Here is a 12,601-nt window from a genome sequence, read left to right on the forward strand (position 1 = left end):
GGTGGTGGCGGCCGGCTTCCAGGTTTCTGAGTTTTGGGCTTGCACGCATTAATCGCTTTTCCATTGATTCCTATGGGAAACAATGTTTCGTCTTACGAACTTTTCACCTTACGAACCTCCTCCCGGCACCAATTAAGTTCGTAAGACGAGGTATTACTGTACACATATTTAGAGTAGACAATTTTATTACAGTGCGAAAGGACTTAGCTTATAGAATCTTAGAGTCTTGATATGTATATCTTGGCCATTTATAGAATCAGATTTTATCTAATCTGTACTTGTACATTATTTTTTTTCCTGCCAAGTTATAAAACCTTCTTTTACTCCACATTAAATTTCATGTTGTTGGATAGGGCCCATTGTTCAAGTCTGTCAAGATCTTTTTGGATCCTGAGCTTGTTTTCTGGATTGTCTCATTTCAAATCAGGTTTATCCCAGCAGCTATGAATCTTTACTCTTTTTTATTATTTTAAAACTTACTATTTATTATTATCTTATTTTTACAGCCTTTTCTGGCTTTATACCTGTCTAGTTTCTTCCTTCTCCCATTTGTGTCTTCTCCTGAACCCAAAGTAGGAGTCCAGGATTAAGCATCCTTGATCTTAATCTTTTGATTTCCTGAAAGATTTATTTATTTATTTATTTATTTATTCATTCATTCATTCATTCATTCATTCATTCATTCATTCATTCGACTTCTATGCTGCCCAGTCCTGAAGGACTCAGGGCGGCTTACAAAATAATATGATACAATACAAAAAGATACAAGCAATAAAATGAAGTTGAATATAATCTCTAAAACTGACCCTGTGATAAAACCTATTTATATTAAAAAAAGTAATCAAATCTTATACATACACACCATTCATAAAGTTTGGCCATGAAAGAGGTACAATTTATGGCCCCCAGGCCTGCCGGCAAAGCCAGGTCTCTGTGGCCTTGCGGAAGGCCAGTAGGGTGGGAGCAGTACAGTATCAAGGGGTTAGTTGGTTCCATAAAGCTGGGGCAGCTGCAGAGAAGGCTCTCCCCTGCGGTCCCACCAACCTGTATTGCTTAGTCAATGGTACCTGGAGGAGGCCTCTGTGTGATCTTATTGGTGTCTGGGAGGTATGTGGCATTCAGATCTGCATTCAGACTACTGTGACTTTGATAGTCCTATCAAAAAGAGAAATATGCTGCAAAAAACAAGATGTTTCTTACAGCCAAAGCCAAAATGACCATAGAAGTTCATGGTGACTGGTCATGGAAGAGCTGTTCCCCCAATGGACTTAACAGAGTAATTGGAGAGAAGTAGTGGCATCGCCAACTTCATCCTTAAGGTATCCTATATTGTCCACATGGGAGATCTGAGTTAGTACACTACTCTAAATCAGAACAGCTAAAGATGACCGGAAACTTTTTCAGTGAAAGGGTGATGATGAGTAAAAGGTAATGCCATTAAGACATGTCCCTCAAAAATAGCCTGCTCAGTGTTTGTGCAATAGGAAGTAGGTTGTGAGAATGAGCCCTAAATATAGTTCATCAAAATTAGTCAACTCCTTTGGTTTATATACATGAGATTATGAAGATGCTTTACTAAGGGAAATCTTAATTTTAATACCGGTATTTATTTATTTTAGGGACATGAGTCACAATGTTTTCAATTCCATAGGCCCAATTGTGTAAAATCTTTCTTTTGTTTTCACCCTGCCAATTTTAAGGCCTTGAATAAATCAAATGTATTTAGCTGCATGCATAAATATGCAGAGCCTCAAGCTTACAGAATGCATGGTGAGACCAAGTCCTTGGTGCAAATAAAAAAGCTGTCCTCAAGAAACACTCCAAGCTTGTTTTAATTGTATACACCCTCCAGCAGCTTTTGAAGTTAGTTCCAGATGCTGCTTCATATTAGCAAGAATTAGAAATTGAGTTCGAAAAGGAACATTTTCCCATCAACATTTTTTTCTCTTTCTCCCGCTCTCACCACCTCCACAAAATCCACAATCATTTTTGCAATGTTTCAATTTACATATAGAAAATCTTTTTTTTCTTCTTTGGTACCTTGAAGTACAATTTGGTACCTTGAAGTACAAACTTGACTGTAAAAAACATGACTTTAACAATCGAGTTGTCGAAGCGTGGAACTCTTTACCAGACTCAATAGTGTCAACCCCCAACATTTCTCCCTTAGGCTATCCACGATTGACCTCTCCAAGTTCCTAAGAGGCCAGTAAGGGGCGTACATAAGTGCACTGGTGTGCCTAGCATCCCCTGTCCAATTTATTTATTTATTTATTTATTTATTTATTTATTCTTTAGATTTGTATGCCGCCCCTCTCTGCAGGAAATTGTCTTTCCTTTATGCCATATATCATATATATTTTCTTCCTCTCATATACTTTCTCTTCTATTTTACATATTATCTTTATATATATTACCCAATGTCTATTCTCTTCCATATGTATTGTGTATTGGACAAAGAATAAATAAATAAATAAATAAAAATAAACAATTTATATAACTGTTATGGGCCATGTTTGTGGCATTGATTTTCACCTTACTAGTTGGCTAATGTGTCCCTTTCAATTTGATATTTCCCTGACATCCCTGACCAGCACAAGGGATCACAAGGTTTCTAAGATAAGAAGGGCTGCCGCCTCTCTTATTTGAAACAAGCGGTCTCTGGCTAATTCTATTGAATATTGTGTTGAGTGTAAGAAAAGCTTGGAGTAATTCATACAAAGTATTATGGACACCTGGCATTTGATCTTGGAAAAATTGTTCTTGTTTATTATTTACTTATTCAAGTTTACCTCTTCTATTCAAAAGGCGTATTTCCTGGCTCAGTTAAATAGGATTCTTATAATTGATGGTTGATTTATGTCAGAGAAAAAGAGAGACAAATTGAGATCTCTGGTACATAGGCATTTACAGATAAGACTCAGCCTAATATTGTTTATTCCAACAGTAAGTAATTACTAGATTCCAGAAGCTGTTGAACCCCAATCGCAGCTTCTGCTCAGGCAATCTCACACTACTCACAAGAGCCTACAAAACTTTTGCCAGACCCATCCTAGACTACTGCTCATCTGTCTGGAACCCATACCACATCTCAGACATCAACACCCTTGAAAATGTCCAAAGATATTTCACCAGAAGAGCCCTTCACTCCTCCACTCGAAACAGAATATCCTACGAAATTAGACTAAAAATCCTGGGCCTAGAAAGCCTGGAACTATGGCGCCTAAAACACGATTTGAGTATTGCCCACAAGATCATATGCTGCAACGTCCTACTGGTCAATGACTACTTCAGCTTCAACCGCAACAACACAAGAGCATGCAACAGATTCAAACTTAATACGAACCGCTCCAAACTTGACTGTAAAAAATATGATTTCAACAATCGAGTTATCGAAGTGTGGAACTCATTACCGGACTCAATAGTGTCAACCCCTAACCCCCAACATTTCTCCCTAGACTATCCACGATTGACCTCTCCAGGTTCCTAAGAGGCCAGTAAGGGGTGTACATAAGTGCACTGGTGTGCCTTTCGTCCCCTGTCCAATTGTCTTTCCTTTCTCTAACTTATCATATATATTTTCTTCCTTTCAGATGTCCTCTCCTCTAAGTTCACTTTTACCCTTATATATATTACTTCATGTCTATTTTTCTTCCTATGTATTTGTGTATTGGACAGAATGAATGAATGAATGAATGAATGAATAAATAAATAAATAAATAAATTCCCATCAGCCTCATCTGACAGAGCTTACATTTGACAGGATGCTAATTTCCCGGGCTCTGTTTATTCTGATCTGGAGCTGATCTCTAAAAACCACTTGAAAATTATTCTTAAATTGGTGAGAAGCCCAGTTGAATCTACAGATCCCTAATGTACATGAATGTGTATCCGGCATTTGCTACAAGCTGCCAATGCATATTATGAGTATAATTTTCAGCAAATTATGCTCATCTCCCCATTAATGAATTCTGAAATGAAGATAAATTCAGTACATTTGTGTATAGAAAGACTATGAACTTTGTTTCACTCTGATTAATGGCAATGGAGAGTCTCAATCATCCAGGTCATAGTTGTCCCAAAGCTGCTTTTTCCAAAAGGCAACTGAAGTTGAAAGTGTTTCTTTGAAAATGTTTCACTTCCTGGGATCTGAACTCTAGTTGTGTTCCCTTTGCACAATGCCCAGTCTGGTCCGTATTTCACCAAGTCTTTAGATGGAGTTACATGTATCTTTTATTTTTGGTAATCCCCAAAATTATGGTAATTTGCTCATTCAAGTGAATATTTTATCTGCTAAGGCAATCTGTGCTAAGGCATTGCTTTAACATTTCCTAGTTTGGCTCACTGACAAATGCTCAAAATAGCTGACTCTGATGTGAGGCTGATTACCAGTTTTCAGAACATGAGGAGGTTTGTTCAGTGCAGCTATTTTTCACAAATCAATGGTGCAGCAGTGTTTCTGATGCAGAAACTTTTAAATAGTACAGTGTACTAAATGGAAAGATGTTAATTAACACTTCTGATTATTGTACACATCTGTACATCTCAACACATCTCAATGTGTATCTTTTAAATTTTCCTTTACTCTGGAATAAAGAAGTATTGTTGATTATGATACACAAAAGAATAATTTCCAAAGCAACTTTCATCTCTTATCCTTCATTAAATAAGTTACACATCGTATTTTTTGTATTATAAGATGCATTGGTGTATAAGATGCACCAAAATTTCAAAGATGTAGGTAAGGAAAAAAAGGTTTTGACTTCCCTGGCTCTCAGGAGCAGCTCCTAAACCCTCTGTGCACCCCGTTTTTCACAAAATGGACCCATTTTTCACTTATTTTTCACTAAGAAGGTTTGGAAACTTGCAGAGTGCTTCTGGGGAAAGGCAAAAATATTCCTGGTTTTGTGAAAAAGGGATTGTTTTTTGGCCATTTTTATCCCACAAACATTTGTGTTTTTTTCATTCCCCCAGCACCCAGGAACAATCTGCAGGCCTCCAAAATCCCCTGTGCACCTCATTTTTGCGAAAAACAGGCCCATTTTTCAAAAAATGGGATCCAGAGGCAGGGCTTTGAGAGGCCAAAAATATATGTATAAGACGCACCAACATTTCCACCCTCTTTTGGCAGGGGAAAGATGCATCTTTCTTTCTTTCTTTCTTTCTTTCTTTCTTTCTTTCTTTCTTTCTTTCTTTCTTTCTATCTTCCTTCCTTCCTTCCTTCCTTCCTGTCTTCCTTCTTCTTTCTTTCTTTCTTTCTTTCTTTCTTTCTTTCTCTCTCTCTCTTTCTCTCTCTCTCTTACTTACTTACTTATTTGGATTTATATGCGGCCCCTCTCTGAGGACTCGGAGAAAAATATGGTATGTCTTTCCCGCACATGGTCCTTGACAGAAGTAAAAATTATACTGTATGAACTAAAATAGGTAAATCCTAGTTAAAATTACAAAACAAAAACCCTACTGAAATTCTTCCCATTCATTTGTCCTCTAAAATTTCAGATCTGTTTTTTGGTGGTGAATGTTTTGCTTAACTCTTTATGCAGGGATCCTCAAACTTTTTGAACAGGGGGCCAATTCACTGTCCCTCAGACTGTGGGGGCAGGCGGACTGGCTAGGTGGGCGTGGCTTGGTAGTCATGTGACTGGGTGGGTGTGGCCAATTTAGCAGTCCGTTTTGCCAATTTAGCAGTCCATTAAATAATACAGACAAATTAAATTTTAATTTGCTTTCCCCCTGGGGATGTTTTATTTGCTTTTGTTGGACTTTTCTTTTTAGTAAATCATTTTAAAGTTGTTTATGAGTCTAGTCTTTCACTTCAGAAAACTCAGTTTTGCAGCAATTCTTCTCAGCACCTAGGAGGTTACAATCAATATCTTTCATATCTCCCTCCCTCCCTCTCTCTTTTCTAGAATAGCAAATGGGGGTGGGGAAGAGAAACCTTACTGAAATCCATTCCATTCCATCCTATTTCCATTTTGTGGTCAAACTTTTTTAGCTGCAGGATCCCCTTCAAACCTGGCAGTTGCCTGTAATACATCACTCAATTCCCTTCCATCCCATGCCATTGCATTCCATCCTAGTGCCATTCCCATTCCCACCTATTGCTATTGCTATTCCATTTCATCCCTTCTCATTCCATCCCATCCCTCCCCTTCCCATGCTGTTCCTATTCCCATTCCCTTCTCTCCTGTTTTCATTCCATTCTATTCTATTCTCATTGGGGCAGTATCAGTTCGCTTTTGGAATCTCGGGCTAGGATTCCGCTCGTCTGGCATGCAATTCAGACCAGGCAGGCATCACAGAGAATCTGGCGGGGAAGCAGGGTTCAACAACGCTGATCCGCTGGCCGGCCAGCCCTTCTTGGCTTCATCTCTAGGGCTGGACATATCTGTCCTCTTTCAGGGACAGGTAGTTTGCCAGCCTCTGTCCCGGAACAGCCAAGTGGAAGAAGGACAGGCAGCCGAAGAGGGGGAGAAGGCAGCTGGGGCAGCTGTTGCAGTACCCAGTCCCTAGCTCGATCGCATCTTGTTAGCCCCGCTACACTAACAGGAGCCTACCAGATTGCAGGAATCTCTTTTGACCAGGACCGGGAGCTTCAGGGCTGCTGTGGCTGCTTGCCCGCTTGGAGTGCTTATTGATACCCACCCAAAGTCCGAGCATATATGAAGCCCAAGCTAAGAAGCAAAGGAAGGGGGTGCCATTTTCCCCTCCCAAGGTCCCCGTGCATTGCATTTTTGCCTCCCTGTCTCCCAGAAGCACTTTCCCAAGCAAATGTGACCTTACCTTCCAATTCCAGCCCATGTGGCTTGCTAACGTAAGGCCTGCACTCAGCTGAAGGGTGGTGGCCGATAGGTGGGCAGGACAATGTATGCATGACAGCCTTGTGATGCCACATGGACTGGATTAATGGCTTTGGCTGGCTGTACCTGGCCTGCGGGCCAGAGTTTGAGGACCCCTGCCTTGCGGTATAAAAACCAACCAACCAACCAACCAACCAACCAACCAACCAACCAACCAACCAACCAACCAACCAGACAGTTAGTTCTATCTTCCAGAATTATGTTAGAAATTAATGATATATTATCTCTCAATCATTTTCATTTCTTTACTTGGGATTTTTCTTTTGCTGATATGTTAAATAATGAAATTCAGGAAGAGGATATATGATGAAATGCAGTGCAGATGGTGTAGTACTAAAAATTATGCAAACATAAAATTCTATAAGATAGTGGATGAAAATAAACCAAGACTTTGGTCGATTCTCTGGATGCAAAATTAGCAAACAAACAGACATAAAGCTTTCCACTTTTATTTTTCTTGGCTCTTGCTGAGGAAAGTGACCTCCAAAATATCTCAAAGCTGGCAGAAATGACCAATCCATCCACATGAATTTCACTGCTACAGTAGTTACAGCCATCTTTCAGTAATAATTAAACCATGAACTGAAATTAAACAGAGTCATAAGCCCTGTATTAAAAACAAATCCCAAGTAATTGTTCACATGGGGGACAGATATGTCCATCCAGGGACAATATAGATTTAGACACAGGTATAGTTGTTTTCCACTTGAACACAGCAACATCTGAGCAGGTGGGGCTAATATCTGCCTTTGGCTCAGGGGTGTTAAGTTCTGCACCACATATTAAAATTATATTCAGTGGCTGATGTATCTCAGAGTATCTGAACTCTGAGTATCAGTTGCTGAGGAATAGCAGCAGTATAAGGTTGTTATACTCCATCCTGTATTTGGGCTTCCCAGAGGCTGCTATTGGAAACAATAAATTGGAGTCAACTAGGCCCTGAATTTAATCCAGCAAGGTTTTTCTTTCACATTTGCTCAAACATAATTGCTATTTTTGTCCCCCTTTGTGATTGAGGGATTTTTAGAGTGTATATATAGAGCATATAACCAGTCAGATATATTATGTTTCTATTTATTTCTGAAACAAAACCAAGTGTGAATTGGAAAATGACTGTTGTAGTGTAAAACAACCCTAAGACTCATAGACTGGAAACATTAAGTGTTGCATAGACTAAAATGATGTGCAAAGATAAGTGAGAAATAATAGGATTAAATTGCAGGATAATTATGCTTGAATGTCAGATCATAGAACAGCAGACATTACAAAAAAGACTTTTATGGTTATTATTATGAATTCACATTTTTTTCAATATATGACAATACTATACTGTTTTCTGGCTTTCTCTTTTTATTACCATGGTTCCCTGAAAATAAAACCCTGTCTTATTTTTTTTTTGAACCCTGAAATAAGTGCTTATTATTGCCATGCACTCAAAAACCTGACCGGGCTTATTATCAGGAGATGTCTTATTTTGGGGAAAACAGGGTAGTCTTGAAAACATCTCCTGAACTCTTTTTATTGGGTATTTCAAATACAAAGTATAAAAAAGAAACTTATTATTTAATAATACATATATTAGTTGCGGCACGAATAGTATTCGCACAGAAATGGAAAGAAAAAACAATACCAAAAGATACTGAAGTATTTAAAAAAATTATAGAATGTGCAGAACTAGATATGATGACTAAACGTTTAAATAATCAAACTGAAACAGAATATTATAAAATATGGGATAAAGTATATGACTGGTGGAATTTTAAAAATGGTATTAACAATTAATTATAATATAGAATGAAATAGTAAATAGTATTACTAATAACTTTTTTCTTTTTCCTTTTGTTTAAAATGTAAAGAAATTAATAAGTTTAATATTAAAAATATAGAGTTAAATATAACAAGAATGTAACTTACATGTATGACATTTCTGCTTTGATCTGATTATAGTTAGGATTTTTTATATTTTTGTATTAGTTAGACTTCTACGACAAGAGGAGCAATGGTAGCTCCTTAAATGTTTAGTGTTGTATGTCCTTGTTTGTCCTTTTGAAAATTCAATTAAAAAATTAAAAAGAAAGAAAGAAAACATCTGTTGCTGCAATGTTTTCCTGGGCCCATAAAAAGAGCTGAAGACTTTTCTAAGATACGTTTGGTCCTTTTAAAAAACATTTGAATTCATTCCCAGGCAAACCAGGATGCAGTAATCAGCCGGGCTCCTGATCAGAAAGATGATCGAGCCATCAGTCTCCAGAGCACGTCAGCAGTTTATGACCTTCTGAGTATCACTCTGGGCAGAAGAGGACAATATGTCATGCTTTCTGAGGTATGCATTTATTTATTTGATGCCGCCCGACCCCAGCAAAATATAAAACAAAATAATAAAAACAAAATTATACAACAGATGAACCAGACTAGAAAAGGGGTTCTTAGAGACAGCAACATTCCAGAAGGTACAGGTGAAACTCGAAAAATTAGAATATCGTGCAAAAGTTCATTTATTTCAGTAATGCAACTCAAAAGGTGAAATGTAATATATGAGAGAGACCCATTACATGTAAGGCAAGATAGTTCAAGCTGTGATTTGTCATAATTGTGATGATTATGGGGTACAGCTCATGAAAACCCCAAATCCACCATCTCAGAAAATTAGAATGTTACATGCAGTCAATAAAACAAGGATTGTACATAGAACCTTTGAAAAGTATAAGCATGCATATAGAAACATAGAAACATAGAAGTCTGACGGCAGAAAAAGACCTCATGGTCCATCTAGTCTGCCCTTATACTATTTTCTGTATTTTATCTTAGGATGGATATATGTTTATCCCAGGCATGTTTAAATTCAGTTACTGTGGATTTATCTACCACATCTGCTGGAAGTTTGTTCCAAGGATCTACTACTCTTTCAGTAAAATAATATTTTCTCATGTTGCTTTTGATCTTTCCCCCAACTAACTTCAGATTGTGTCCCCTTGTTCTTGTGTTCACTTTCCTATTAAAAACACTTTCCTCCTGGACTTTATTTAACCCTTTAACATATTTAAATGTTTCAATCATGTCCCCCCTTTTCCTTCTGTCCTCCAGACTATACAGATTGAGTTCATGAAGTCTTTCCTGATACGTTTTATGCTTAAGACCTTCCACCATTCTTGTAGCCCGTCTTTGGACCCGTTCAATTTTGTCAATATCTTTTTGTAGGTGAGGTCTCCAGAACTGAACACAGTATTCCAAATGTGGTCTCACCAGCATTCTATATAGTGGGATCATAATCTCCCTCTTCCTGCTTGTTATACCTCTAGCTATGCATCCAAGCATCCTACTTCCCTACCGCCTGACTGTACTCAGAATGTGGCTTGGGCCCCTTTTACAGCAATTACTGCTTCAATGTGGCATGGCATGGATGCTATCAGCCTGTAGCACCGTTGAGGTGTTATGGAAGACCAGGATACTTCAATAGTGGCCTTCAGCTCTTCTTCATTGTTCGATCTCATATCTCATCTTTCTCTTGGCAATAGCCCATATTCTCTATTGGGTTCAGGTCAGGTGAGTTTGCTGGCCAATCATACACAGAAATCCTACGGACATTGAACCAGGTTTTTGTGCTTTTGGCAGTGTGGATGGGTGCCAATGGATAACTGTGCTTGGTCCTGGTCTTCCATAATACCTCAGCAGTGTCACAGGCTGATAGCTTCCATGCCATACTGCACTGAGGCAGTAATTGCTGCAAATGAAGTACTGAGTACATATGCATGCTTATACTTTTCAGAGGTCTGAGGTTGTTCTATGTACGATCCTTGTTTTATTGACTGCATGTAACATTCTAATTTTCTGAGATTAAAGAGTTTCCTGGTCCAAGAGGGGATGTAATTGCTATATCAGGTGAAATATATTTTGTATTTCTGAATCCCCCTGTCCACCCTGAAGTTGACTTGATCAGAACCATCTTGGAACTTCAGTGTTGCCACACTGGAGCTGAGAGATAGGGAGGGGGGATTAAAGATTTATTTTGTAGCCAAAATAAAATATTTTCTTTGGGGAACTAAGGATATTCTCACACCTGGACTGTGGAAGGAGGAGTGAGTCACTAGCCAACCAGAGAGCGTTTAGATTGGATCATGTGACTGATTTTTTGGGGTTAAGGGAAACCTTTCAAAGTCGGTTATAATAAAGCTGTTATTTGAGGAATTCATCTTCCTCAGAGTTTTCTTGCTGTGGAACTATTACTTGGAACCCTGACATTAAACCGACTCTGAAGGTTCCCGCGGTTTTATACATTTGCTAAATTTGTAGTATTTTGTAAGCATTAAAGCCTCCCCTCAAAATCATATTGTAAATGTTTATATTTACCATACTGCAATATATGTAACATCTATTTGAAAAAAAATTGCATGTTAATTTTGTTGAAGAGAGAGCTAGAGTTCAGCTTTAAAGAAAACTATACAAGCTGCATAAGTATGGTGAAGGATAATTGTAGGCACTCAAACCACTTTATTTGGACTCCATTTATTATTGTTGTTGTTGTTGTTGTTGTTGTTGTTATTATTATTATTATTATTATTATTATTATTATTATTTATTAGATTTGTATGCCGCCCCTCTCCGTAGACTCAGGGCGGTTTACAGCAATGATAAAAACAATACAGTATATAATGACAAATCATAGTTAGAATCTAAAATAACAATAATACATTTAAAAATTCTAAAAAAAAGAAAAGAAACCCCAATATATGAAAACATACATGCACTTAATCCATCTCAGATAGCCCTTTCTTCAAGCATGCTTTGTTTTTAAACCCCAGAACACTAAATGTGTCTCTCCCCTCTTTCCAGTTCTCTCTTTTTCTTTCTTTCTCTCTTTTTATATATGTGTGGTATATGCATATATATATATGTATAATCTATATTTTTTTCTCTCCAGTGTTTAGAACGAGCAATGAAGCTTGCATTTGGTGAATTTCATCTCTGGTACCAGTTGGCTCTGGCCATGACAGCTTGTGGCAAGGTAAGACTTGAACAAACAGACTATTATATAGAATTATTGCTGTTATCGAAACTTGGAAACAAAATATAATCTGAAATATTAGTGCTAAAATCATGCAAGTGTATATTAGCCGCCCCGAGTCTTCGGAGAGGGGCGGCATACACATCTAATTATTATTATCATTATTAATTATATTAGTTCCCATTTTCAAAATTTCCCTATGTAATGTAGTAATAATTTGTAAGAATGATAATTCGTTTTGAGCATAGATGCATTGAATGTCTAACAGGGATAACCAAAATTCAGGCAGTAGGTTCTGCATACTCAGATAATACCCACAATATACATTTACATGTATGCACCAAGACAAATCCCTTGTGTGACCAATCACATTTGGCCAATAAAAAGTCTATTCTATTCTATTCTGCATTATAAATATTATGAAAATGTGTGTAGTAAAGAAAATTGCAAGTAATAATTATTATTTCTAATATGATGAGCATAAACCTATCTGATAATTCGTTTTGAGCATAGATGCATTGAATGTCTAACAGGGATAACCAAAATTCAGGCAGTAGGTTCTGCATACTCAGATAATACCCACAATATACATTTACATGTATGCACCAAGACAAATCCCTTGTGTGACCAATCACATTTGGCCAATAAAAAGTCTATTCTATTCTATTCTGCATTATAAATATTATGAAAATGTGTGTAGTAAAGAAAATTGCAAGTAATAATTATTATTTCTAATATG

General features: G+C 37.5%; 1 protein-coding gene across 2 annotated transcripts in view; it reads left to right on the top strand.

Moving 5' to 3' along the window:
* Positions 1–12,601, top strand: part of TTC7A (tetratricopeptide repeat domain 7A) — a 215,511-nt gene that overhangs the window by 34,389 nt on the left and 168,521 nt on the right. For both annotated transcript variants that reach the window (XM_070734576.1, XM_070734577.1), the window contains exons 9-10: positions 9,046–9,183; positions 11,779–11,862. In XM_070734576.1, the coding sequence (XP_070590677.1) occupies positions 9,046–9,183; positions 11,779–11,862 (222 nt within the window). The remainder of the gene's footprint in view (positions 1–9,045; positions 9,184–11,778; positions 11,863–12,601) is intronic.

This window comes from Erythrolamprus reginae, chromosome 1, assembly GCF_031021105.1.
Source record: "Erythrolamprus reginae isolate rEryReg1 chromosome 1, rEryReg1.hap1, whole genome shotgun sequence".
Classification (NCBI taxonomy): domain Eukaryota; kingdom Metazoa; phylum Chordata; class Lepidosauria; order Squamata; family Dipsadidae; genus Erythrolamprus; species Erythrolamprus reginae.